Source organism: Pocillopora damicornis, chromosome 2 (assembly GCF_964200805.1).
Source record: "Pocillopora damicornis chromosome 2, jaPocDami1.2, whole genome shotgun sequence".
In the NCBI taxonomy this organism is placed as follows: Eukaryota; Metazoa; Cnidaria; class Anthozoa; order Scleractinia; family Pocilloporidae; genus Pocillopora; species Pocillopora damicornis.
The window spans coordinates 20624757-20647537 of NC_142671.1; the positions used below are offsets into that span (position 1 = coordinate 20624757).

At 42.3% G+C, this 22781-nt stretch overlaps 4 protein-coding genes, 1 long non-coding RNA gene and 2 pseudogenes across 5 annotated transcripts; 3 read left to right on the top strand and 4 right to left on the bottom strand.

The window, feature by feature from the left end:
- Positions 1-9: 9 nt before the first annotated feature.
- LOC113681369 (N-acetylated-alpha-linked acidic dipeptidase 2) lies at positions 10-9071 on the top strand. Its single transcript, XM_027198465.2, has 5 exons — positions 10-434; positions 5017-5233; positions 5904-6101; positions 6649-6937; positions 7382-9071. Exons 1-5 carry the CDS (start codon positions 112-114, stop codon positions 8662-8664), a joined length of 2310 nt encoding a protein of 769 aa, XP_027054266.2. The 5' UTR covers positions 10-111; the 3' UTR covers positions 8665-9071.
- Positions 1310-2401, top strand: LOC149050273 (uncharacterized; annotated as a pseudogene).
- Positions 2419-4703, bottom strand: LOC149050274 (uncharacterized; annotated as a pseudogene).
- On the bottom strand, positions 7380-14129 carry LOC149050275 (uncharacterized). Its single transcript, XM_089196756.1, has 2 exons — positions 9077-14129; positions 7380-8971 (listed from the first exon to the last, which is right to left on the bottom strand). The coding sequence occupies exon 1, from the start codon at positions 14127-14129 to the stop codon at positions 11913-11915; it is 2217 nt and encodes a 738-aa protein (XP_089052882.1). The 3' UTR covers positions 7380-8971; positions 9077-11912.
- On the bottom strand, positions 9630-11687 carry LOC149050276 (uncharacterized). The gene has a single exon (XM_089192383.1). It carries the CDS (start codon positions 11685-11687, stop codon positions 9630-9632), a length of 2058 nt encoding a protein of 685 aa, XP_089048509.1.
- A 1285-nt stretch (positions 14130-15414) lies between the features above and the next one.
- LOC149050277 (uncharacterized) lies at positions 15415-18022 on the top strand. Its single transcript, XR_016183758.1, has 2 exons — positions 15415-15546; positions 17400-18022. It is a non-coding gene; the product is annotated as an uncharacterized LOC149050277 (long non-coding RNA).
- On the bottom strand, positions 17856-22021 carry LOC113681355 (retinol dehydrogenase 7). The gene is made up of 4 exons (XM_027198452.2): positions 21590-22021; positions 20390-20572; positions 19815-20042; positions 17856-19192 (listed from the first exon to the last, which is right to left on the bottom strand). The coding sequence occupies exons 1-4, from the start codon at positions 21867-21869 to the stop codon at positions 18960-18962; spliced, it is 924 nt and encodes a 307-aa protein (XP_027054253.2). The 5' UTR covers positions 21870-22021; the 3' UTR covers positions 17856-18959.
- Positions 22022-22781: the final 760 nt, after the last annotated feature.

The window sequence follows — 22781 nt, forward strand, 5'->3', positions numbered from 1 at the left end:
GGCAAACCCAGAACCCTTTGCGCAGAGCAGAGAGATTTGAGTTCTGGCATCTCATTCATTTATTGGGACCGTCCGAATTTTCAGTAATCCTGATCGTCACTGCGATAAATCATGGCTGAATTTGAAATGTTGAATCAGTTAGAAGCTAGACATGTTGAAGAGGACAGACCACCGAACCGATTTCGGTTGTACGTCGGTCTTGGTATATTGGGAGCAGTTGTGATTTTCTTCATCGGGTTTGTCATCGGTTACTATGCAATGAAAGCCGGTGCAAGCGAGTCTCCTGCAATGGTTCCCACAAGCCCTGTTAACGTCTTACCTACGACTTCACCTACGACCTCACCTACGGGAAAGGGGGATGAATCTAAATACAAGCAACTGCATGAAATGATGGTCGATTCACTCACAGCTGAAAAGGTTGAGGAATTTTCCCGGTAAGTTGCACTTTAGTTTTATAACTTTTTGCTGCATCACACTTACGCGCGACGCGGTGAATATTGCAACTTCGCGTGAGTATTTAACAAGCGCCAACAGCTCCAGTCTACTTGAACAACTACTCCAAATGAGCTTAATATTTGCCGTTGAAGGTACTTTTCAGTCGATCGTAACTCAGCGTGGCGCTCGCTTAATAAGTTTTACTTCCTCGTAAAAGTGAAAGCGTAAGAACCATCTGCTCAGGCTGGGCTTTCGAGTGCAAGATGGCACTTTAGCAGGAAAGTTAAGCGAGGGCAGATAGTGATGGGAGGATTAGTTATCGAACCCATGGGCTCCAAGAGGCAAATAGGTTTATCAAAAGAAAGCTTGGCAAATATCTTGTTTCAGAGAAATGGTGAGTAGTGAAATAATTTGTCTAGAACTTAGTGCCCACTCGCCTTAGTGGCACTTAAGGAGCATATGAAACGAAATTGTTTCTTTGCATTTTCTAGCTCAATCTGGGTGATAGCTCTGTTTAAAATAATAAATCATCAACCTTAGCGCCCAGCGAGTACCCCTTAATTGTTTTTTTTTGTGCATTGAAAGTACAATTTGGAGGCCAAAAAGTGTCTCCATTAAGGTTACTTCCCACCTTCAGAGGCCAAAAAAAACCTCCATTTGACTCAACTGAATTATAACAGTCAACCTAGGGTTTCCATGAAAAAAAATTCTGTAATCTTTCAAAGCATGCGAGTTATTTAGAAAAACATATTTTCAAATTCTTGGTTTTCACCCACATGACTTTTGTATTGACAACAGTTGCTATCTGCCATGTTGGTGCCTAAACAAATAGTTACAAATGTGCTTATAGTAAGGTGAAAGTGAGAAAGTAGAAATGGTTCATTGCATAGTTTTCAGCTGTGGCATTAGAAATGATCGAGACAAAGGGATTAGATTTTATAGAATACCATCAGTTATAAAAAGTAAGTCTGCCTTTAAAGAAGAATTGATGACCAAGAGGAGAGAAAAGTGGATACAAGCGATAAGTCAGGGTGACAAAAAAGCAAAAGACACTCTCAAAAGCAAATAAGTATGCAACAAGCATTTTGTCTCTGGAAAGCCATCTCCTTACTGGGACAAGCACAATGTAGACTGGGTGCCAACTTTAGAGCTTGGAAAGAAAAGTTATGGCCATGAGATAGACTATGAAGCAAGAGCAGAGAGACAAGAAAGAGTGAAGAAAAGAGAGATATATGCCATTGAGCAACGGGAATGTGAAGTGGCCGAGAAGTGTTGGAAACTCAGTGAAAGCAGTCTTCCTGTGGCCCAGATTGACTTTAATCAGCCAAGCACCTCCACAGAAGAAGAGAAAACTGGAAACGAAGGAAAGGAAGATGCCTTTTCGGATGATCTTATGGCATGTGATGAAGGCAGTGAGTCTGATGAAATCAGAACTAAAATTATGAGAGACACCGAGTGCCAAGCAGACACAGAGTGAAAGGATTTGGAATGCCAAACCACCAAGTTAGAATATATGTTTCAAAAAAGCAAGCATTGGGCACCAGATAAAGATTTTTTTTAACTCTGACAAGAAGGTTTGCCTTTATACTGGTCTACCTTCCTTGGAAGTGCCAATGGTTGTGTTTGACCATGTAGCTTCACACGTTAAAAGGCAAACTCAGTCACTTGATAGGTTCCAAGAGTTTATTATTGTACTCATGAAACTTAAGGCTTAATCTACCATTACAGGGTCTTGCCTACAGTTTTTGTTGTATCAATTTCAACCATTTCAAGAATATTTTTCCATTGGATTGTGGTAATGGACAAGAGACTATTTCCCTTTGTTTTCTGGCCAGACAGGTATCAACTTTGGAAGACAATGCCCCAGTGTTTCCGGTATGCCTTTGGCAGGAACACAACTGTTGTCATTGACTGTTTTGAGGAGTTCATTGGAAGGCCATTCAGACGAGAGGGATTGCAAATGTAAGGATCAATGTGGAACATGTAATTGGATTGCTCAGATGGAAATTTACAATTCTGGAAGGTACCCTGCGAACTGACTATCTGATATCTCATCATGAAACTCTGATCACCACACTCCACTGGTGGATCACATGACAAGAGTTTGTGCAGCTCTTGTTAACTTCTGTCCTACTATTGTACCATTTGATTAGGCAAACTTCCTTTGAGACTTTAGAGATAGAAATATCACTTTCCTCTTCACCACTTGAGGAATCTGATGAAGAACAATACTTGGTAAGGGTGGTGGCTGAATAGATTGTGGCAAGTTTGTTGCATTCAGAACATTTCCAATAATTGTTGGGCATTCTGTTTAAACTGTGGCAGGTAAGGTGGAAAAATTTTCCAATTTTTACATATGTCTCCATGGCATTCTACAACTGTCTCTGTTGTACTAGGCTTAGCCTTGCAGATGCAAATGTTATCGAATTTCATAGCTGCCTGAATAGATGCCATAGAGGGTTGTGCTGATGTCCTGGTACCACCTCTTCTCTTGAATTGGGGAAGTCGAGAGTAGTGAGGGCAATACCAAGTCTCCTGCTTTCTCATGGTTGTGAGCTAAAGACAGGAAGGGTGAAACCTTTCATAAGGGCACTTTTTGTTACTGCATGAAATGGTCTCCTTATGTCCGATTTTCCTAAAAAAACAAATTGCATCCTTATCTGGTAATTTAGGGGGCATTGTGCATCTTCAGGTTTACCATCGCCCTAGAATTTCTGAAAGAATGCATATTCTCCAAAATGTTTCCAGTTTGGGCAATACAGAGTTCCAGTGCTGCACATCTGGATATTTGCACAGCACTATTAAATTCATGCTCTTTTTCTCATCAATGACACAAACCACAAAGTCGTAATACTTGATTTCAGGCACAGAGAAAAGCTGCCGCTGCACCTGATAGTAATAGCTGTGACTTTTTCTGAGCTGTAAATGTCCATTCATTTTTTCTAGGCAGGAATTCTTCTGCTGAGCAAAGTTCTCAAAGTTGCCATCTTTGATTATAATTGGGCACTTCACCACATCCAGTGCCACAACAGTCACATGACACTAGAAAATCAGGAGTGGAATGGAAAAATTCATGTTCTTTGCTGATAAAAAAAGCCACACTTCTTAACAGTTAAGTTCACATGACCAGTTTTTACAGCAGTTTCGTATGCATTTACAGCATGACTTTCATGCCTCTGACCATGCCTGGTAGCTTTATTGTTAACTATGTAGAGGCATGGTTAACAAATTGTTTTAATCAGAGAGTGAGAGGGCTGTGCAATGTTTGTGTGAAATTCTGCATGACTTTCAGACGCACCAATTCTGCCAGCTCGATGTCTAAGAAATCCTGACCCACTAGCTTGATCTCTTTTGTTGAGTTCCACTTTGTTTACGTCCTCATCAGAAATATCCAATGTCACTTCAACACATTTTCTCAGTAGTTCTGGATAATCAAGATCAACATTTCCCGTTTCAAATAGGTTGGGATAAACTGGTGAACATAGGGGTCGATGAAGCTGAGTACAGCTTAATTTTAGCTTCGCATACACAGCCTGCATTTCTTATTCTGATAGAAACGCGATGGGCTTACTTTGATCGTCCTTTTCCGCTGAGTTTTCCTGCTGTTCCCCGAAATTTGGGTGCTGAGAGTCGATTCTTTGGTCCATCGTGTTTTTAAAAGTCGATTTCCCGCACCTTCGAGTACGGCACTTCTCTAACATAAGTTGGCAGAATCCACGTGCATTTTGTTTGAGCACATGCGAGTTTCCCTTGGATTCTTGTCACTGCTTAGATATAGAAAAGTACACTCGCTACGTGCGAGCAGGATTCAGCAAGGCCTGCCTTGCAGCCTTAGCAATGAGTAGAGAGAATGGTACCATCACTTTCTGCGATGATCCAAATGTCTTTAAGAGGATCGTTCATCCGCTGCGAATGTCTCACCTTCGCCACAACAAGAATCTTGGTGAGAATCTCTGCTCCTTGAACCGATGTTACGAAGCCAGACATCACTTGCATGTACGCTTCAACATTTTTGAAAGCTTTAAATTGATGATTTGTATAATAACTTGTCTCCAGAACTAAACAGGAAAGAAGGTACGAGACTTCTATCGGGGGCAAACATTCTAAGTGGAACTGCTCTCTTGGAATGGCTGCTGGATCGACACCGACCACAGAAATTTTCGTTCTCGAACATGGCTTTCTAGGCCCTCCACATAGTTCGAAAGCGCGGGTATCCTAAGGAAAATATTCCCATGGAATTCTGGATTTTTTTCACTCGACGTATTCATAGAACAAAGTATTTAAAAGAGGGCACCACAGAGATGGCATTGTATTTGCATGAAATTTCACACTTAAGATGAGCACCAACATGGCGGCGCTTAATTTGCATATATGTATGACGTCAGCTACAAACCGAGAATATTGTAGCGGATGAGTGAAATAAACGAAGAAGGAAGTCTGGGTCGGGTTGTAAGCCGAACCTCGTGCCATTCACTATTCGCTCCATTTTACCAAGCTCGAGGCAAGCGTGAGGCCTTCGCGCTCGCCTCGCGTTCGTTTCATTTGATTCAGCTAACTTTTCACTCATATCTATTCGTGTAGCATTTTTACAAAGCGCCCCCACGTTGGTGGTGGAGAGCAAAACAGAAAGCTTGGCGAATATATCCGTGACAAGTGGGTCAGCTATAAGTTTGATCACGTGGAAATGGTGCGATATGACGTCCTTCTATCCAGGCCACCAAGAGATAAACCCAACGTCGTTCAAATCATCGACGTGCTCGTAGGAAGAGTTGTCTGGAACGTAACAGGCCCTGAAAAGGCGAGTGACCCCCTGCTGTTATTAGGGTGATTTGTAAAAACTAGGATAAACTCGGAATTGATTGTGCACAGACAAACCCCGAAGCAAAAAAGGCACTCATATCCAGCACCAGTCATTTTTTATCCTCACTTGTTTAGATGGACAAAACTAGCACTCAAGTTCTAAATTTGCATGTCAAGCCGTCCTACATATTTAAATGCCTTAGCTTTGTCCCTTCTGTGTCGTCTTAACTCGTTATTTAAAAACATAATTAATTCTTAGAACATATAACAACTGTTTGTTTGTATTTTTTCTTTCAATTTCTTAAAAGTTCTATTTAAACTAACAAGTAAAAGACATGTTAAGTTAGGAACAACAATGGAGAGAATGTGTTTATTCCTATGGTACAGTTCCCCAAAAGGTCTATAGTTCACCTCTGGGAACTATATTTAAAGGGACAAAAATAAAATTTTCATTGTTCTTGCATTACTTAATATATTTTCACTTGTCCTTTTTACTCTTGACTTGATAATGACGTGAAGTAATGTTGAAACGTCACTAAAAATATCATAAAAACAGCTTTTAGAAGTTCTAACGTTCTAGCGTCGAACTTTGTAATCATTTGTTTCTCCAAATTTCTTTTTATTTAAAAAAATTGAAGGGGAAATATTTTTTTGCTTGCGGCTTTTAGATCGCAGAGCCAAGTGAAAACGACCCTCTTGTCCTGCCACCCTTCCTGGGCTACTCTCCACCGGGAATCGTGGAGGCTGAGCTGATGTACGCAAACTACGGTACTGTGGACGATTTCCTAGAATTAGAGAAGAGAAACTTGAAATGCACTGGAAAGATTGTGATCATGCGATATGGAAAAATATTTCGAGGAAATAAGGTAAAATTTGAGAAACGCCTAGTGTCGTTTGCATGGTTGTTCAGCAGGGCGTGAAATAACTTTTTTTTTTCTGATAGCCACTTGGCTCCTAAATTCTTCAAAGTGGTAGCCAATTCAAAAAAAGTTGGTCGCCATTTTCAAAGACAAACAAAATCTTTCTTTACGCTGTCAGCGTTCTAGATAGACCCTCCAAAATTAAGTTAGGGTAAAGATCTTTAACGTGCTACAAAGTGGACACTAGGATGGATGATATACAACGTTCAGGCTCATCTAAATCCAAGATGGCGTATAGTTATCGATCGAGATGCATGTGCTACGTTTTGGAAATAAACTTAACGAGGAAGTTTGCCGCGGATTTATCTTTGCAAATCTTTTTAATTCACTATATCTCTTGGTAAGGTTATGATGAAACGTTCTAGTCGCCAATTTGGCGACTAACTTTCAGGATTTGGTCGCCAAAGTGAAAAATTTAGGCGCATTGGCGCCTGAATTAGGCGCAATTTCACGCCCTGAATTCAGTGATTCTCAAACGTTTTTGTTCCTGTAGGTCCTAAACGCCCAAAACTGTGGAGCTGTTGGTGCACTGCTATATTCTGATCCAGCGGACTACTCTCCACAAGGGATGAAGAAAACGTTCCCAAAGACATGGTGGCTTCCAGGAACTGGTACCCAGAGAGGAACCATTGGCTTAGCAGATGGTGATCCTTTGACCCCTCTCCTGCCATCAATAGACGGCGTTTACAGATTAGCCATCAACGACACCGACGCCATACCGAAAATTCCTGCACAAGTGTTAACGTATGATAATGCTGTCGAATTTTTTAATCGTCTTGGAGGTATGATGTCACTTATTTAGTGTCGTCCCCTCAGTGAGGCAGTGACTTAAGCTCTACGTTTGTTGAGGTTTGAAACTTTCGGACCATAATGGAATCATTAGGCACTCCCCTTGAATTGATTTTTTTTTTAACATCACCTAAAGAAAAGTAGGAAGTAGCAGATTGAAGAGATATGTCCATTTTATTTGTCAGAGGCGTAGGGCAAGATATATTTGAATCATACCTCCTCACACCTTACAATCGGGCTCAAACTCTCCGCCAATAAACTTTCCTATAAAGAAAACTCTTGGCGAGGAAGGCCACAATATAACTCGACATCTTTTTATGTTTAAGGGGGTACTCCTAAGAGGTAACTCCTGATATATAATTTAGCTAAATGATCTACCCAAATCAATCTTCGAAAATCTTTTTTCGCTGAATTTAAATTCTGGGTACTTCACCAAGGTCAACCAGTACCCTCAAGCTGGGCAGGTGGCCTAGGCATCGTCTATAAGTTTGGCCCAGGCTCCCCAGATAGAGACTTGAAAGTGAGACTGGAGGTGAACAACCAGTTCGTTACGTTGCCTGCGTATAACGTCATTGGTACGATCCTTGGAAAAGAAGAGCCCGATCGTTGGGTGCTTATGGGAAATCACCGAGACGCTTGGGTGTTTGGCGGAGTGGATCCTTCAAGTGGGTCAGCGGTTATGATGGAAGTGTCGCGCGGCTTGGGAAAACTACTGAACGAAACTGACTGGCGGCCTAGGAGAACGATCAAGCTTTGCAGTTGGGGCGCTGAGGAATATGGTCTAATCGGTTCATATGAATGGGTGGAAGAAAACAGAAACATGCTAAGAGACAAAGCAGTCATGTATCTGAATATTGACTCTGCGGTGAAAGGAAACTACAGCTTTGGAGCAAATGGGAATCCTTCCTTAAAGTCACTTGTTTATCGAGAAACTGCATCTGTGAAGGATCCCAATGAGCGGGAAAAGAGCGCAAGTGTTTATGATCGCTGGTCAAAGAAATATCCTTCCTTATCTCCTGGAAAACCTCAATTTGGAGGTCTAGGCTCTGGATCTGATTATGCACCTTTCAGTCATTTCATTGGAGTATCAAGTATTGACATGAGTTACAGATTTAAGAGCATGAACAGGACCCTATATCCTGTTTATCACACAGTTCATGACACATTCTACTGGCAAAAAACCTTCAACGATCCACATTTCACCACTCACTTGGCGATGTCTCAAATAGGTGCAAGAATTCTGCTCGCGGCTGCTGACACTCCCTTATTTCCTTATAATCTCACGGACTACAAAATAGCTCTGAAACGTAACCTTGATACCTTGGAAACAGTCCATAAATCTGAACTCTTGAAGGGAAATATAACTCTTAATTACCTGGCTCGTGAGGTAGCAGAGTTTTCAAAAACTGCAGACGTCTTCGAGCAAAGAAAGGCTAACGCTAGTGATATCAAGGACTTCACCCAACTGCGTATTCTTAATGATCAGATGATGAACATGGAGCGCGCTTTCATTTGGCCATTCGGACTTCCGGGAAGGACACAAGTTCGCCACGTGCTGTTTGCGCCTCAGATGCACAACATCTATGGTAGTTCTAGCTTCCCAGGAATCACCGATGCCTTGTTCGACATCGACAAGACCAACAACTGGCAACTTGTTAAAGATCAAGTGTCGATCGCCATAACGTGTGTGCGAGAAGCGCGCAAGATTTTGGCCGCGTAGACAACTAGTGTGTGTCCTTTGTTCTCTGAAGTGTTTAATTTTACTCAAGTTAAAACCAAATTCTGAAAAACGATGAACTTTTACTAATAGTGAAGAAACCTGAGATTAGTACACAGCTTTTTCCTTTTTACTATGAAATAGTGCGCTCATGATTTTCTCATTGCTTGTTGAGGTGAATAATTGGTGTTACTTTTGTGAGCATGTGTCGCGTACCCGAGTGTTGGGATTACGTTGAGTGTCAACCACATATACACATCCGTCTCATTCCAGTTTTTATTGAGTACAACGTGTTACAATGCGGTGAAAACTAAAAGGAAATTTATGATTGCGTAATCAGAAATGATTCTATGGAAATTACAAATGAATGTAACGATAAAAAAAAAAGGCGATTAAATGTACAAAGGAAACTCACGTTTGATCCTGCGTAAAAAGGGTAAAAGAAACTCCGTGGGAAAGTGACTCCAGTTACTCCGAAAACTCCAATAACTCCGATAGAAAACTCTAGATGGATATACTCCGACAACTTACTCCGACACTCCGATATGTGATACTACAGAGATTATGTAAGCAACAGGCTTTAAACATGATAGGCGGCTAATAACACGATCAAATACGCTCTGATAAATGATTAAAAGAATGAACACTGAAACGATAATAGAATTTAAACGATAGTAAATAATCACACAAAACAAAACAGTTCAGTTCATTTCAGTTCAGTTCGCTTGCTGAACGTTCGTCACACTCCTCGCCCAAGGATTACGAGGTTAATCCTTGCTACTTGGTACACATGATCTATGCTGGGCTAGGATCTGCACCGTCTGTTCCGTTGTTTGGCAGCAACAGGATAAGTTCTTTTATAGGCCGTAAGTAGACCTTCTTTTCTCCGTCTCTGGCGATTTCATCTGTTTGAAGGGTGCTCTCCGGTTTCTTAAGGAATTCTGGGCTTTTGAGCCTGCTCGATTCCATCAGCTTGTCGGGAGGGACTCCGCGAGTGGCCAAGTCTGCGGGGTTCTGCTCACTCTCCACGTATCTCCACTGCTCCGGGGTAGACAGGCCCTGATTAGCTGTACTCGGTTGGCCACGTAAACGTAGAATCGGCGGCTTTCATTCGCGATGTAGCCGAGTACTACCTTTGAATCGGTGTAGTATATCACCTCAGTGATCTCCATGTCGATTTCTTTAAGGACTCTTTGAGCTGCTTGGACTGCTAGCACTGCTCCGCACAGTTCCAGTCGTGGTATGCTGGTAGGGGTAACAGGGGCAACTTTTGCTTGGCCGTAGACAAGTGATGTCGAGATCTCGTTCGCTTCGTTCAGCTGGCGGAGGTAGACAGCGACTCCTATGGCATCCTGACTAGCATCTGAAAAGGCGTGCAGTTCGGCTCTGGTTACTGTCCCGAATTCTCTTGGGTGGTAGCAGCGGGGAACGGACAGGTGCTGGAGTTCGACGAGAGAGTCTCTCCAACGCGTCCATCTGTTCATCATAACAGTGGGAAGGGGGTCGTCCCAAGCTAAGGGGGTTTTGTTCTCAGCTCTCCGTTCTCCCATAAGTACCAGCTGCTGAAGTATCTTTCTCCCCTCGAGCATGACGGGTGCCACGAAACCGAGCGGGTCGTATACAGAGTTGACAATAGACAAAACTCCTCTTCTAGTAAACGGTTTTTCTGGCAGGGACACTTCGAAGGTGAAGGTGTCTGTCTCTAGGTCCCAGAAAACTCCGAGTGACCGTAGTGCTGGTAGACTGTCACAGCGCAGGTCTAAGTCACGCACATCTTTGCCTCGATCTTCGGTTGGGAATGCTTCCATGACTTCAACGGAGTTAGAAACAACCTTGTGCAGTCGTAACTTGGCAGTGGCCAGGGTGGCTTGCGCGCCTTTCACCAGTTTTATCGCGCGTCCAGCGGTTGGCAGCGAAGCTAAGCCGTCATCTACATAAAAGTTGCGGCATATGAAATTCTTGGTCTCTTCTCCATTCTCCTCCTCGCCATCTACCACTGTTCGGCGGAGTCCGTACGTGGCGACTGCGGGGCTCGGTCCATTTCCAAACAGGTGAACGTTCATGCGGTACTCCGTGACGGGTTTTGTCGGGTCGTTTCCTTCGAACCAAAGGAAACGAAGGAAGTCTCTGTGTTTAGGGTCGACATGGAACGAATGGAAAATTTGTTCCACGTCACACATCACGGCAACATTCTCCTTTCGGAAGCGTATTAGAACACCGATGAGGTTGTTCATCAAGTCTGGCCCTGGTAGAAGCGCTTTGTTCAGCGAGACTCCTTGAAATTCGCAACTCGAGTCAAACACGACGCGAATGGTGCGCTTTGTGTTGTGGTACGTCGCGAAGTGCGGTAGGTACCAGAAACGGCCAGCGGAAGGCGGTACTTCATCGCGCGGGACGGGAGAGGCGTGGCCTTTCTCGATTATCTTCCCCATGAACTCCAAGTAGTCCGTTTTCATCTCCGGTTTTCTGATAAACATCTTCAAGAGCCCTTGCAGGCGCCGCATGGCTTGGGCGCGGTTGTTCGGCATGGACTGGTGCTCGTCGCGGAAAGGGAGGGGCATTTCCCAGTTACCGCTTGCGTTCTTGTGTATGCCCTTGTCCATGATCTCCAGGAAGGTGCGGTCCTCAAGGGAGAGGCTGGGCTCGTTGTCATGCCGTGTGGTTTTGAAGACGCCATCGGCGGCGCGCTCCAAGGGGGGATCCGTGACTTTGAATTGATTCGGGCAGGGGACCAATTCATAGCATTTGCCTTCACCTTCTTGCCTTCTCCGAGTGTCGGTGGACAGACTGGTCAGGCGGGTAAGAACGTGGGCTGGACCGCTGGGGAAGTCGAGACAGAGCTGGCCACTGATGGTCCAGCCGAGGGCTAGACGTTGTGCCCAGGGGGCTCCACTGGGGCCATTTCTTGATTCCCTCACTTTAAGTAGCTCTGGTGCATCGCGGCCGATAAGCAGGTGAACGTCAGCGGTGTCATCCAACGGAGGTATCTCGTTCGCAATGAGCGATAGGTGCGGGAACCTCGCCATAGCTGATGTCGGGATCTCACGCTTGTCCTGGGGGATGTTGTCGCACTCCGTGAGGGTAGGTAGGGTGAACTCTGCTCCGTTTGTGGAACGTACGGCGACGCCTGTCAATCGCCGCCCGTATTTCTCTTCCCGGTCGCCGCTGCACGTGGACAGGAAGTACTTCTCTAACGGACCGCTTGCTCCTAAGTCATCCGCTAGTTCACTGGTGATGAGGGAGCTGTTGCTCTATTCATCAACGATTGCGTAGATGCGCTTCGTGATGTGGGGGGTGCGCTTGTTGAGGATATCGACTAGCAGAGTCTTGCTACAGGATAGTCCTCCTCTTGGTTCGCAGAGTGTAGTGCATTTGGGGTTCACAGCTCCGTTCTCCGGTCTGGGGGTTGGCCGCCTGTCCTTGTGTAGTAAGGCGCTGAGGCGCTTGTCCCCGCAGATGGTGTACTGTATGGGTGTGTCGCACTCACTCGCGATATGGGCGTTGCTGAGACAGCGAAGGCACAGGCGAGCGTTCATTATCCACTGTGTGCGCTCTTCCAGGGATTTCGCCGCGAAGGCAACGCACTCTGACAGGTCGTGCGCACCGCTCTCGTGATAGGGGCAATGTTTGCTCTTCATCTCGCTTTTTCCTGGTGCTACTTTGTTTCCAGCTGGGGGCCGGACTTCTGTTTTCAACGATCTATTGTCTCTTCCTCCGCGCTGTCTCTGCGGGGGAACTTGGGAAGGGATCGTTTCTTTACCAGCGAGGACATTGGGGTTGTTCTTAATCTTAGCTTGCTCCTGGACGGTCTTGGAGAATCTTGAGAAAGGGGGGTACATCCCTCGATGGCTGTCGGAATAATTCGAGATCTCCTTCTCCCATTTAGCACGGATGGATTTCGGTAGCTTCTCAGCTATGGGTTGAATAGCGCTTGGGTAGTCAAGGCATTCGAGTCCTGGGAGAAATGTCACTTGACTTTCGATGTCCGCGCAGAGATCTGCAAACTGCTGCAGTTTGACGTGCTCGTGTTCGCTGAATGTCGCTGTACTTCGCAGGCGTTCCAGAAGTGCGTTGGCGATCACTGCTGCGCTGCCAAAGCGTCTCTCGAGTTCCGCCCATAAATCTCTTAGCAACGCGACGGGATCGCGCATTTGCCGCTTTCTGTAATTGTCGACCAGGCGCTGTGGGGGTCCGCTGGTGAAACTCCTCAAATAATTTATCTCCTGGATCGGGGACACATCGGTGTCTATCAGCATGGCTTTGAAGGCACTCTTCCAAGGGTGAAAGAGGGAAGGATCTCCAGAGAACACATCGGGTTGGCACTTTGGGAGGTTTTGCCTAGCCAGGCCTGCGACTATCTGTTGATTCACTGCGGTGAGAGAGTCGATTAGCTGGCTTCCGGTGACGTCTCGGAAAGGTGTCGAAGTCATCAGCAGTCGGCGATTGAAGGCCGTGTCTTGATGCGTTCTGCGATCTTCGTTAGTAGAATTCTGGCCTGGTGGATCTGGGTTTGGGTCGGGAGGTTTTGGCCGCTGAGACATTTTCTTTAAAGACTCAAATTTCGGGGCGGCCGGTGATAGTGGTTTTGTTCGCTCCGTCGTGTCTCGCGGATCGTGTTCACGCTCGTAACGCGTTGCATTTTCCGCGCGTGGGGGGCTAAGTGTGGGAGAAGAGTACACCCATCGCGATGTGCGATGCTCCATTTTAATTTCGGGGACTTCGAAGTCCCGTAATTGTGACTCTCTTTCCAAATTTTCCTCCAATCGGCGGGCGTCTTCGAAAACCTCGAGCTTAGCGTTTGCTATCGCGGCCTTTTTATCTGCACTTAAGATCGCCATCTCGGACTCAAACTGTGCGATTTCCTGTTGACGAGTTCGTTCCGCTTCAGCGTCGCGCGTCCTTCGCTCGAGTTCCTTTTGCGCTATGAGTCGAGCATACTGGGCTTCTTCTCTGGCTGCTTTAGCGTCGGCCAGCGCCTGTAGCCTAGCCATCGTGCTGCTACATTTTGAGGCGGATGAAAGGCGAGATGAAGGACAAGATGAACGACTAGCGACGGATCGTGTTTCCAAATATTTGCTCGACTTACTTAATCTATTTTTTGTCTTTTCGACAAGGAGGAGGGCGCGTTTTAAAGTTTCGTTTTCCTCCACAAGCTGGGCCTCTTTCGTGTAGTCCCCATACAAGTCTTGATCGTACAGGTCAAGCAATTCCTTCATCATTCTTCCGAAATTTTCGGACGCTGTCGCGAGGTCGCGCGCTGCGGTTCCGATTTCACTTTCATGACTAGCACTTTGCTCTACCGATTGCATAACCCTCAGGAGCTCTTTACGTGATTTACTTAATTCTTTACGTTTACTATCTATGGCGTTTTGTAGAGCCTTTGGCGTAGGTTTTACTGTTCTTTTCTTCCTAGCTCCGGACTCCTTGGTTTCGCTGGTATTCGGCGGAACGTCGCTTCGGCATGTCATTGTTGATACGCTCAGGCTCCGCGTTAAAGTAGTTACGGCTTACCTTTTTACGTCGATCAAACTTTTCATTGTCGCGTACCCGAGTGTTGGGATTACGTTGAGTGTCAACCACATATACACATCCGTCTCATTCCAGTTTTTATTGAGTACAACGTGTTACAATGCGGTGAAAACTGAAAGGAAATTTATGATTGCGTAATCAGAAATGATTCTATGGAAATTACAAATGAATGTAACGATAAAAAAAAGGCGATTAAATGTACAAAGGAAACTCATGTTTGATCCTGCGTAAAAAGGGTAAAAGACACTCCGTGGGAAAGTGACTCCAGTTACTCCGAAAACTCCAATAACTCCGATAGAAAACTCTAGATGGATATACTTCGACAACTTACTCCGACACTCCGATATGTGATACTACAGAGATTATGTAAGCAACAGGCTTTAAACATGATAGGCGGCTAATAACACGATCAAATACGCTCTGATAAATGATTAAAAGAATGAACAATGAAACGATAATAGAATTTAAACGATAGTAAATAATCACACAAAACAAAACAGTTCAGTTCATTTCAGTTCAGTTCGCTTGCTGAACGTTCGTCACAGCATGCCTGTAAGATGTGGTTGAGTGATTAAACTGCAGTGAGATTTAAATTTTGCGTGTGGATACTGTTTTCCTTCATATTCACTCAGTTCTTACATGATGGAATAGCACCATCTGATTTCCTTGAGTCCGGCAGACTAGGCCTTTCTCATATAAGAAAGTCCAACAGTTTTTCATGAACGGGATTAAATGGTAAGATCAAATAACTGGTCTGTTTATCTGCACGAACTAAAATCAATCACACATCCCTCTAAAGGTGTAGGTCAAATATGAAAGTCCTCTAGAATATCTTGCGCGTTGTAATTGCCTTATCAGTCCTATATGCACTGTTTTTGCGCCCTATTATGGCTAATGCTCAAAGCTTTTCTTCTCAAGTAAGTTTACCTTAAGATAACCCTCCACTGCCCTTTTTAGGTTTACTCTCTACATACGTCTGCAAAGTTTTACGCTGTGTACTTGTTCAGTGTAAGGAGAGACACTGGGGCTCAATTTGCTCAACAAATCAGCACTGTTCCACTACATAAATCCAAAGACGTTTCAGTAATTCCATATGATACCTTACTGTCAGAAATCTTATGTAATTCTCGGGATTTTGGACTGATTAGCATCAAATTGAGAGGCACATTATAGTACTTTCTTTCATAAGTCGAACAGTTTTTTCACTCGCTCACATTGAGACTTTCCAAACATACGGGTATCTGTTGACCTCAATATTTGCTCATGCGTAGACGTGTAGCCAGTCTGGAAAACTTCTCGGCTCTTCAAGACTTTGTGGTAAATTAAGTGTTTTCTAACCACTGTTGCAGTCGTCTGGTAAGTACTAAATACCTTTAAATACAAATTGTGTGAGTACTTACGCATAATTTATTGCCCTGAGAGTTAAACGCCGGTAATGATTGAAACAAAAAAATATCCTCTACAGATAAACACGCACTTTGCGACTGATGCTTGACAAGATTGAAGATGAGCTGAACTTTGATAGCCGATGTAATCAATAATCATTCACTATACTTTTTATTGGCAAACCCTATCGGATTAAATTTAAGTCTTAAAGCATACAAAAACAAAAGTGTAAAGGTGTTTATTTTTATGATAATTATCATAATATTTAAAATAAATTTTTGAAATGGTAATAATAATAATAATAATAAACACGACCAGGTACATAGCTTTTCAATTTTTTTTAAAGCAACCCAACAGAGTTACATCATACGTTGATCATGCAAAGTTGTGTAGATGGCTTTGAAGCAGTTGTTGCCATGTTGATATTATAGTCAGCATTGCAGGCTTTATTGATAATGCTTGTTACAGTTTTTTACATTTGGTTCTTAATTTCCAATTTTTCTAAACAAATCTTAATAATACAAAACACTTTCATAATTTTAATAGAAACTTGGAGGTTTTTCCTTCAAGTCTTGATTTAAATGGTAACATTCCTATTGACTAAATAAATGAAGGGTTTTGTCAGGGGCTATGCACTATGAGCATAATTCTGCAGAACCAAAGTTTCTCTGTGTGTTCCAACAATTTCATGGGTATAATAATTCATCCTTATGAGTTCAGTTTCTACCCTGCAAAATTTTCCACTTAATTATATTGAGGCAGATTGCAGAACAAACTTAAAATGCTCCCTAGTATATGCTGGTCACCCTGAACCAGCAAGGCTTAAATAGCTATAGTTTTGAGTGCTCAATGAAAGCTGTTTGACATTGTGGTTTGAGAGCTTTATACATGGGAGACTCTATGAACTTGAAGTTAACTTTAAAGTTCATGCAGTGTCCAGTTGTTCAAGGGCACATAACGTATATAAAATAATTATAAATTGCCATAAAGTGGATAAGTGTTCACAAAACATACTGCACTATCAACTGGACAGTGATTTACCCAGTAGATAATATCCCAGTAGATAATATCTTATCCACCCTTTGAACTAGTGGGTCAGGTGTACTTAATGAGATTCCCACATTTTGCTTCAAAGAATTTAAATGCAGATGTAACAAATCTAGTGCCTTTGTACTTTTGTAGAAATTCAGGTTTGCTGCATAGTATTACCTTTTTTTTCTTTTCCTTCTCCTTGAGCAAGAATCCCTGACACAGTAACTTTCAAAATTCTTCACTTTATGTGTCTAAAAGCAATGTTTTCAGTCTTTAAAATATTACCAAGTCTCAAAATTTTAAGATTGCAAAGTGCATGGGCAAATTATCAAAATATTAAGGAAAAGTGACAGTAAACCATACAAGTGTATAGTTACCCTGTATCCTTAGGGGTATTTGCCCCTAGAATATTCTAGTCACAATAAAAAATTAGGTGGTAATCAAATAGCCAGATTGCAATAAGCAATTATTGGATGAGGTTGAGCATGATATCAAGAATATCAAAATGTGGGTGTGAGGTATCTGCTTAAGCTGAAGGTGCAAGAGCACTACATGGATGAGGGGCTAGGATAACAATCATTGTAATATCCACTTCAGAGATTGGGTTTTCATGTCAATTTCACAGGCTATTGTATATTTATTCCATGTTCTTGACCAATCAGATTTTTCATAGTGAGTGTAATGTTTCATAATAATATTTATTGTGTAGGTACTCTTAATGTAATAATTTTAAAAATGGGATTTAGCAAAGGCCACTTCAGTAGGTGGGTCTTCTTGTCTACTGTTTCCAGGTCAAATTGGAATTTGGAGTGTTGATATTTGTGGAGGGAGGAAAACGGAAGGACCCTGAGAAAAGACCTTTGGACAAGAAGCAATGATAAACTCAACCCACATGTGATGCCAGGTCCAGGAATTGAAACCAGGCTGCAGTGGTGGGGGGCAAGTGCTATCACCACTGAGCCATCCTTGCTCTCTGAAACTCTAACCCTTTACTAGTCTATGCTCAGATACTTACTCAACTTTACAAGCTATTTACAGAAACTTGGTTGTTTTTACTGCCTCAAACACTCATGCGATCTATTCAAAGTCACCAGCAAGTAAACCTCATGTAGTCAGAAATAGATTCTTCCCTTTGCCTCCAATTTATACCTTGTCTGGGATCAAAATAGTTTTGATTTGTTAGCTGGGTGCCTGTCCTTGAGTCACTGCAATTTATCTTTCACAGTGGCAAGTGCTCCTTGCACTAACAACAACAATAACTTTATTGTACCCTACATCAACTTTTAACAATATGTAACAATTGATGATTAATAATGATAATCAGAGGATACCAGCCAACTAGAGTAACTATTCAGCTAGAAATGGCAGGGAGCTGGATTAAGTTATTATTAATTAAACTTTTATAGCGGAGGTACAGGTATCATATGGTCTATATACACAAACTATACAGACATCACACTCACACAAACAAACAATTATAATATTTCACAGTCTTCAAGCCTTGTGGATGGAAATATAAATTCAATTTCCATACTTGATAAGAGCCTTACTCCCGGTTAAAAAGGTAGAAAACTTTGTTACCCAGCTGACCCAGGCAATAAATTGATCAACACAAAGAGCTATATTTTGTTAACACTTTAAATCCCACTAGTGACCTAGACAGAATTTCTCCTTACATTATCAGTTTGATCTCAAGCAGACAAGTAATGAGAATAAAGAAAAATATCAATTAGGGAATTAGTGGTTGATCCAATTCCAAATTCTCCAAACCAACATCACATAAATTGTATGGCAGGCAGTGAGGAGAATTACTAATGAAATCTTGGGAGTTAAAGGTTTAAAATACAGTCGTACTCCTAAAGTGCAGATCAAAACCACTAAATGAAAATGACAACGAGAAGTCTAAAATATCTTGAAAGCACCATTTGAAGACCGGAGTATCAACTTATGATGGCTTAAAATAGAAAAAATTGTTCGTGAATTCCTGACTTTGAAAAAGAAGTATGGCAAACATGTTTAGAGTAAAAAAGGGGAAGCATACTTAGCCTTGCAATTGCAGATACAAACGCTAATGGTTACAGGCAGAAGCTTATGACCTACAGGTTATAAGCTTCTGTCACTAACCATAGAACTAAAATCGGGAACCGTTTTCACATCGTGGATTGTCGTGAACGTAGTTGATTGACAAGCACTTGCAATTTGGCAATCTCGCAACTGAGGATAACGAGCTTTTCAGTGACTCTTTGAGTATTTGATTTTATTTTCCAGTTCCGAGCCTTTCGATGCTTCAAATTCAGTTCAAAATATCAAGAAAGAGCGTTGATTGCCGCTCAGTTCACTGCTCACTTATTTTACAGCTTTAATTTTTTTGTAATTTTCGGTGGCAGTGGAAGCGTAATAGATAAAAGCTTGATTATGACATCTCCGTAAACAGCTGGTAACCTTGCCAACCACGCGAAAACCGGGGTGTCCAAACCAATCAAGTATCGGTCACGTGGTGACTCTGACGTCAAAGCTTCGACAACGCCGTCGACAATTTTATAGGTATGAGGTGAAGGTCGCATTGGAAGAAACAATTTAATACCTAAAAGAAGAACAGTGGTAGGCAAATCTATATTTCATAATTCAACGTTTCATCTTTTTTTAACCGTAAAAGTGCTTTCAGCTGAAAGATTAAAGGATCAGTCTAATAGTTTTAAGACCTGCTTCTCAGAGCTGGACATCTCTTATCGGTGTGGTCAAGTGATGCTTAACTTTCCCTAGTCTATGGAGTGTAGCTCCCTTGACAGACCCGGTCGCTAAAATTTTAGACCCCTCCCTATGGCTGGGTCCGTAGGCGAGCTGGATGAAGTTTAGATGTAATGTAAAAGCGTACGAAATATCTATTTGAAATGTGTTTTTTTTAAAATCTAATTTTCCTAATGATGCTGTTCTGTTCTGTGCATACTACCGCGACTGAAATGAATAAACTCACATAAAATTGTCTCAAAGAGCCCCTTTAAACTCCCTTTTACTCAGCACCTCTATTCATAGATGTAGAAATACTCTTTATTGATTCGGTAGTATGGAAGGTCTTAACCCAGTCAGTAGTTAATCTCTATTTCTACTGACGTGCGCCTCCTATATATTTTTTCATATGCATGCAGAAGGAGAAGAAAGCTGGAGATTTTGTACCACTGCAGTTCTGCAATAGATGCTATTGTTACCTTTTTCCATATACTCTTGTTTTAGTTCATCATTCAATCCATTCCAGCCTTCTTGGAGCTGTCTCTGTATTAAGCGTGCGCTAGTAATTTCAGTACGGAATCCACCGGGTTCCACAATGCTAACTTTTATTCCCCAAGGATTCATCTCTCGTCTGAGAGCGTCTGAAAATGCTTGCACACCGTACTTTGTTACTGCGTAAGATCCTACTAGTGTAAGGGATACTCGACCTGTTGAGTGGATGGACAAAGAGTCCGATTATTAACTTTAGTTTTAAGTCAATTGTTAAAAATGATGCACTAGCGAAAGGAACGTTGGAAAGTTAAAATAGAAAGATTGCCACGCAGATTTACACACCTGGAAGCAAACCAGAAACGAGATACATCATTACATTCAGAGAGCTGCTGATAGTTTACTCGTGCCACTTGTCAAACGCAGACCTGGAGAGGATCCGTTCCCGAAAATGTTTACTCACATATTAAAGTATTTCGATACCTTGGTTTTGGAGCAGCAAGAACGGTAGGGATGTGGGAATAGGGAAGTGGGGTGTTTCCCCTAGATCTCCCACCCGACTTACCGAGAACGCTTGAGAAATTTACAACTCGTCCCTGGGCTCTTTTTACCAGCGGTAGAAAAGTTTTAGTGACGTCAATCGTTCCCCAAAGATTAACATCGGCGGTGCGTTTAAAATGTTCCAGCGGTGTCCATTCGATGGGACCCAGATAGACGATTCCAGCATTATTTACGAGGCCCCACAATCCTAGCGATAGAGAAACAAGAAAGATAATACAGAGACCGTTTGGTGACTCTTTTAAGTCAGCACTACTTTGCGCAGGTCCAACAAACAAACATTATTATCTCAGCCCTCTAAGAAGAAAAATTAGTGGGGATACATTACCATTTTCACACACTCTTGTGCAAAAAGGTGGAAATGAGATTGAAGGAAATTTCCATCATGGTGAAATTGTCTGAAACAACACGGAGTAAATGTTCAGCTTGGTAAGGAAATTTACGTGTAACTTAATTTATAACTCGGATTTAGTTGTTCTGCAGTGCACCCCCCTCCCCACACCCCAGCTTTCAAATTTTTGTCACGCGTCACCTGTTTTTCTACGTCACAAGAATCGTATCAAATATCCGGTCGCGTCACGCTATTTCGCTGAGCACACGAATGGGTTATTAGAATCACTTTATACTACGATGTGGCTCATTTTATTCGTCAATTCTCTCTTATATCTATGGATTTAGGAAATTTACATCAAGCGTGAGCACTCGGTGATCATTTTCTAATTAAACTTACTTCGATCAATCAAGCGCCCAGCGTTACGTGTAATGTTGGATTCGTGCTCTTCATAAATATCATTTGATAGTGGCAGTTGGTACATTCAAGATACTGACCATTTTAAGTAAATGTATCTTTTCACCTTTTTAATTCTGCTAAGATTTATTAATAGAGTAAATTATCGGGACGTGATGCAGGGATTCTAGGAATACAATCGCGCGATAATCATATTTTACGTCGCTGAAAGCATTCAAACATTTGTTTTTCACGGTCGAATTCATCCATCTGATGTATATATTTGCATCAATTTGCAACTCTTTATGCAGTGGCACATCCATGAAAACACGAGAAGTCCTTCATTTCACAACTGTGATCGAAATAAATAATTTTTAAGGAAATTTAGTGATTTTATCTTATTAGTACTTGGTTTTCACGAACACTTCCTGGGCCTTCAACCGCATTAAACTGGTACATTGGTTTGAAGAGCAAGCTTACCTGTGTTATAAGGAATATATCTTTCAACTTCTTCGTAGACCTCCTTAATTTGTTGCGAACTAGTCACATCCATCTGGAAAGTTTTCAATCTATCGCTCGCCACAGATTTCAAACTTTGTTCACCTTCTTTCGTTAAACAAGTCGCCAACACACAAGCCCCCATCTTATCCAGTCGAACGGCTGTCTCTTGACCGAAACCGGAATCGCAACCCGTAATTAAAACAAATTTGTCTTTAACATCAACTTTCGAACGTGGAATCAGTCGCCTTAAAAAGCTCATTGCGGTAATTCACAGATACAAACGTGGCGAAGTTGTCGTGACTAGTGAACGAAGCACGAAGCTCTCTCGTGAGTTTGTCACGCTACGCTCGATTATACTGGGGGCAGAGGTGGCAGCGTGACAGAGCATTTAGTGAAAGCAAAAAGCAAATAATCGTATATTATAATCATATCAACAACAATGATGATAATGGTAACAGTGATGATAATTAATAGGGGGCTAGCTCAAGAAACCTCACTGTTTCTTTGTCGGTCTATCCTCAAGGCTCCAATAATGATTCAATTATGCTTCTTTTGATTTTGCCTGTTGATTATAAATTATTTTACTTTTTCATTGCAATTTCATTTTTGTGAGACTTATGTTTCATAAAACAAGGTACTTCACCATTCCACCGTTCCATCATTCCGTCGAATAGGGTCACCCTGTTAAACTTCGGACCTTGCTCACTTCTCAAATATAGCGGCTCTTTTGGGCACTAGTCGCTAATTCAAATGATAAAATACTCTCTCTTCGAATTAAACAACATTTTTCTTCAAAGTTTCCACGATGTGCATATCACACTTATTCATATATTTCCGCATGGAGTCTTGTCTTCAACGTGCCGAAGACGCGACTGAGAAATTATTTTGAGGTGTTTGTAGTGTCACGACAAGAACTGATACTACAACGTGTCAGTGGCTATAAGCCAGAAATTACAGAAAGAGAGAACTCAATTGTGTATCGAGTGCGAATATCGAAGTACGAAGATACTTCGAAACAAACAATAAGTATCACCGGGAAACATCGGGTCAAAATTGGGTCAAGATCGCAATTCTATTGTTAGCATCACTCACTCGTTTCGACGACATATGAGGCCTCGCCTCCTATTGGACGCAGTTGCCACTAAACTGAACCGGCCAGAGATGTCAGAGA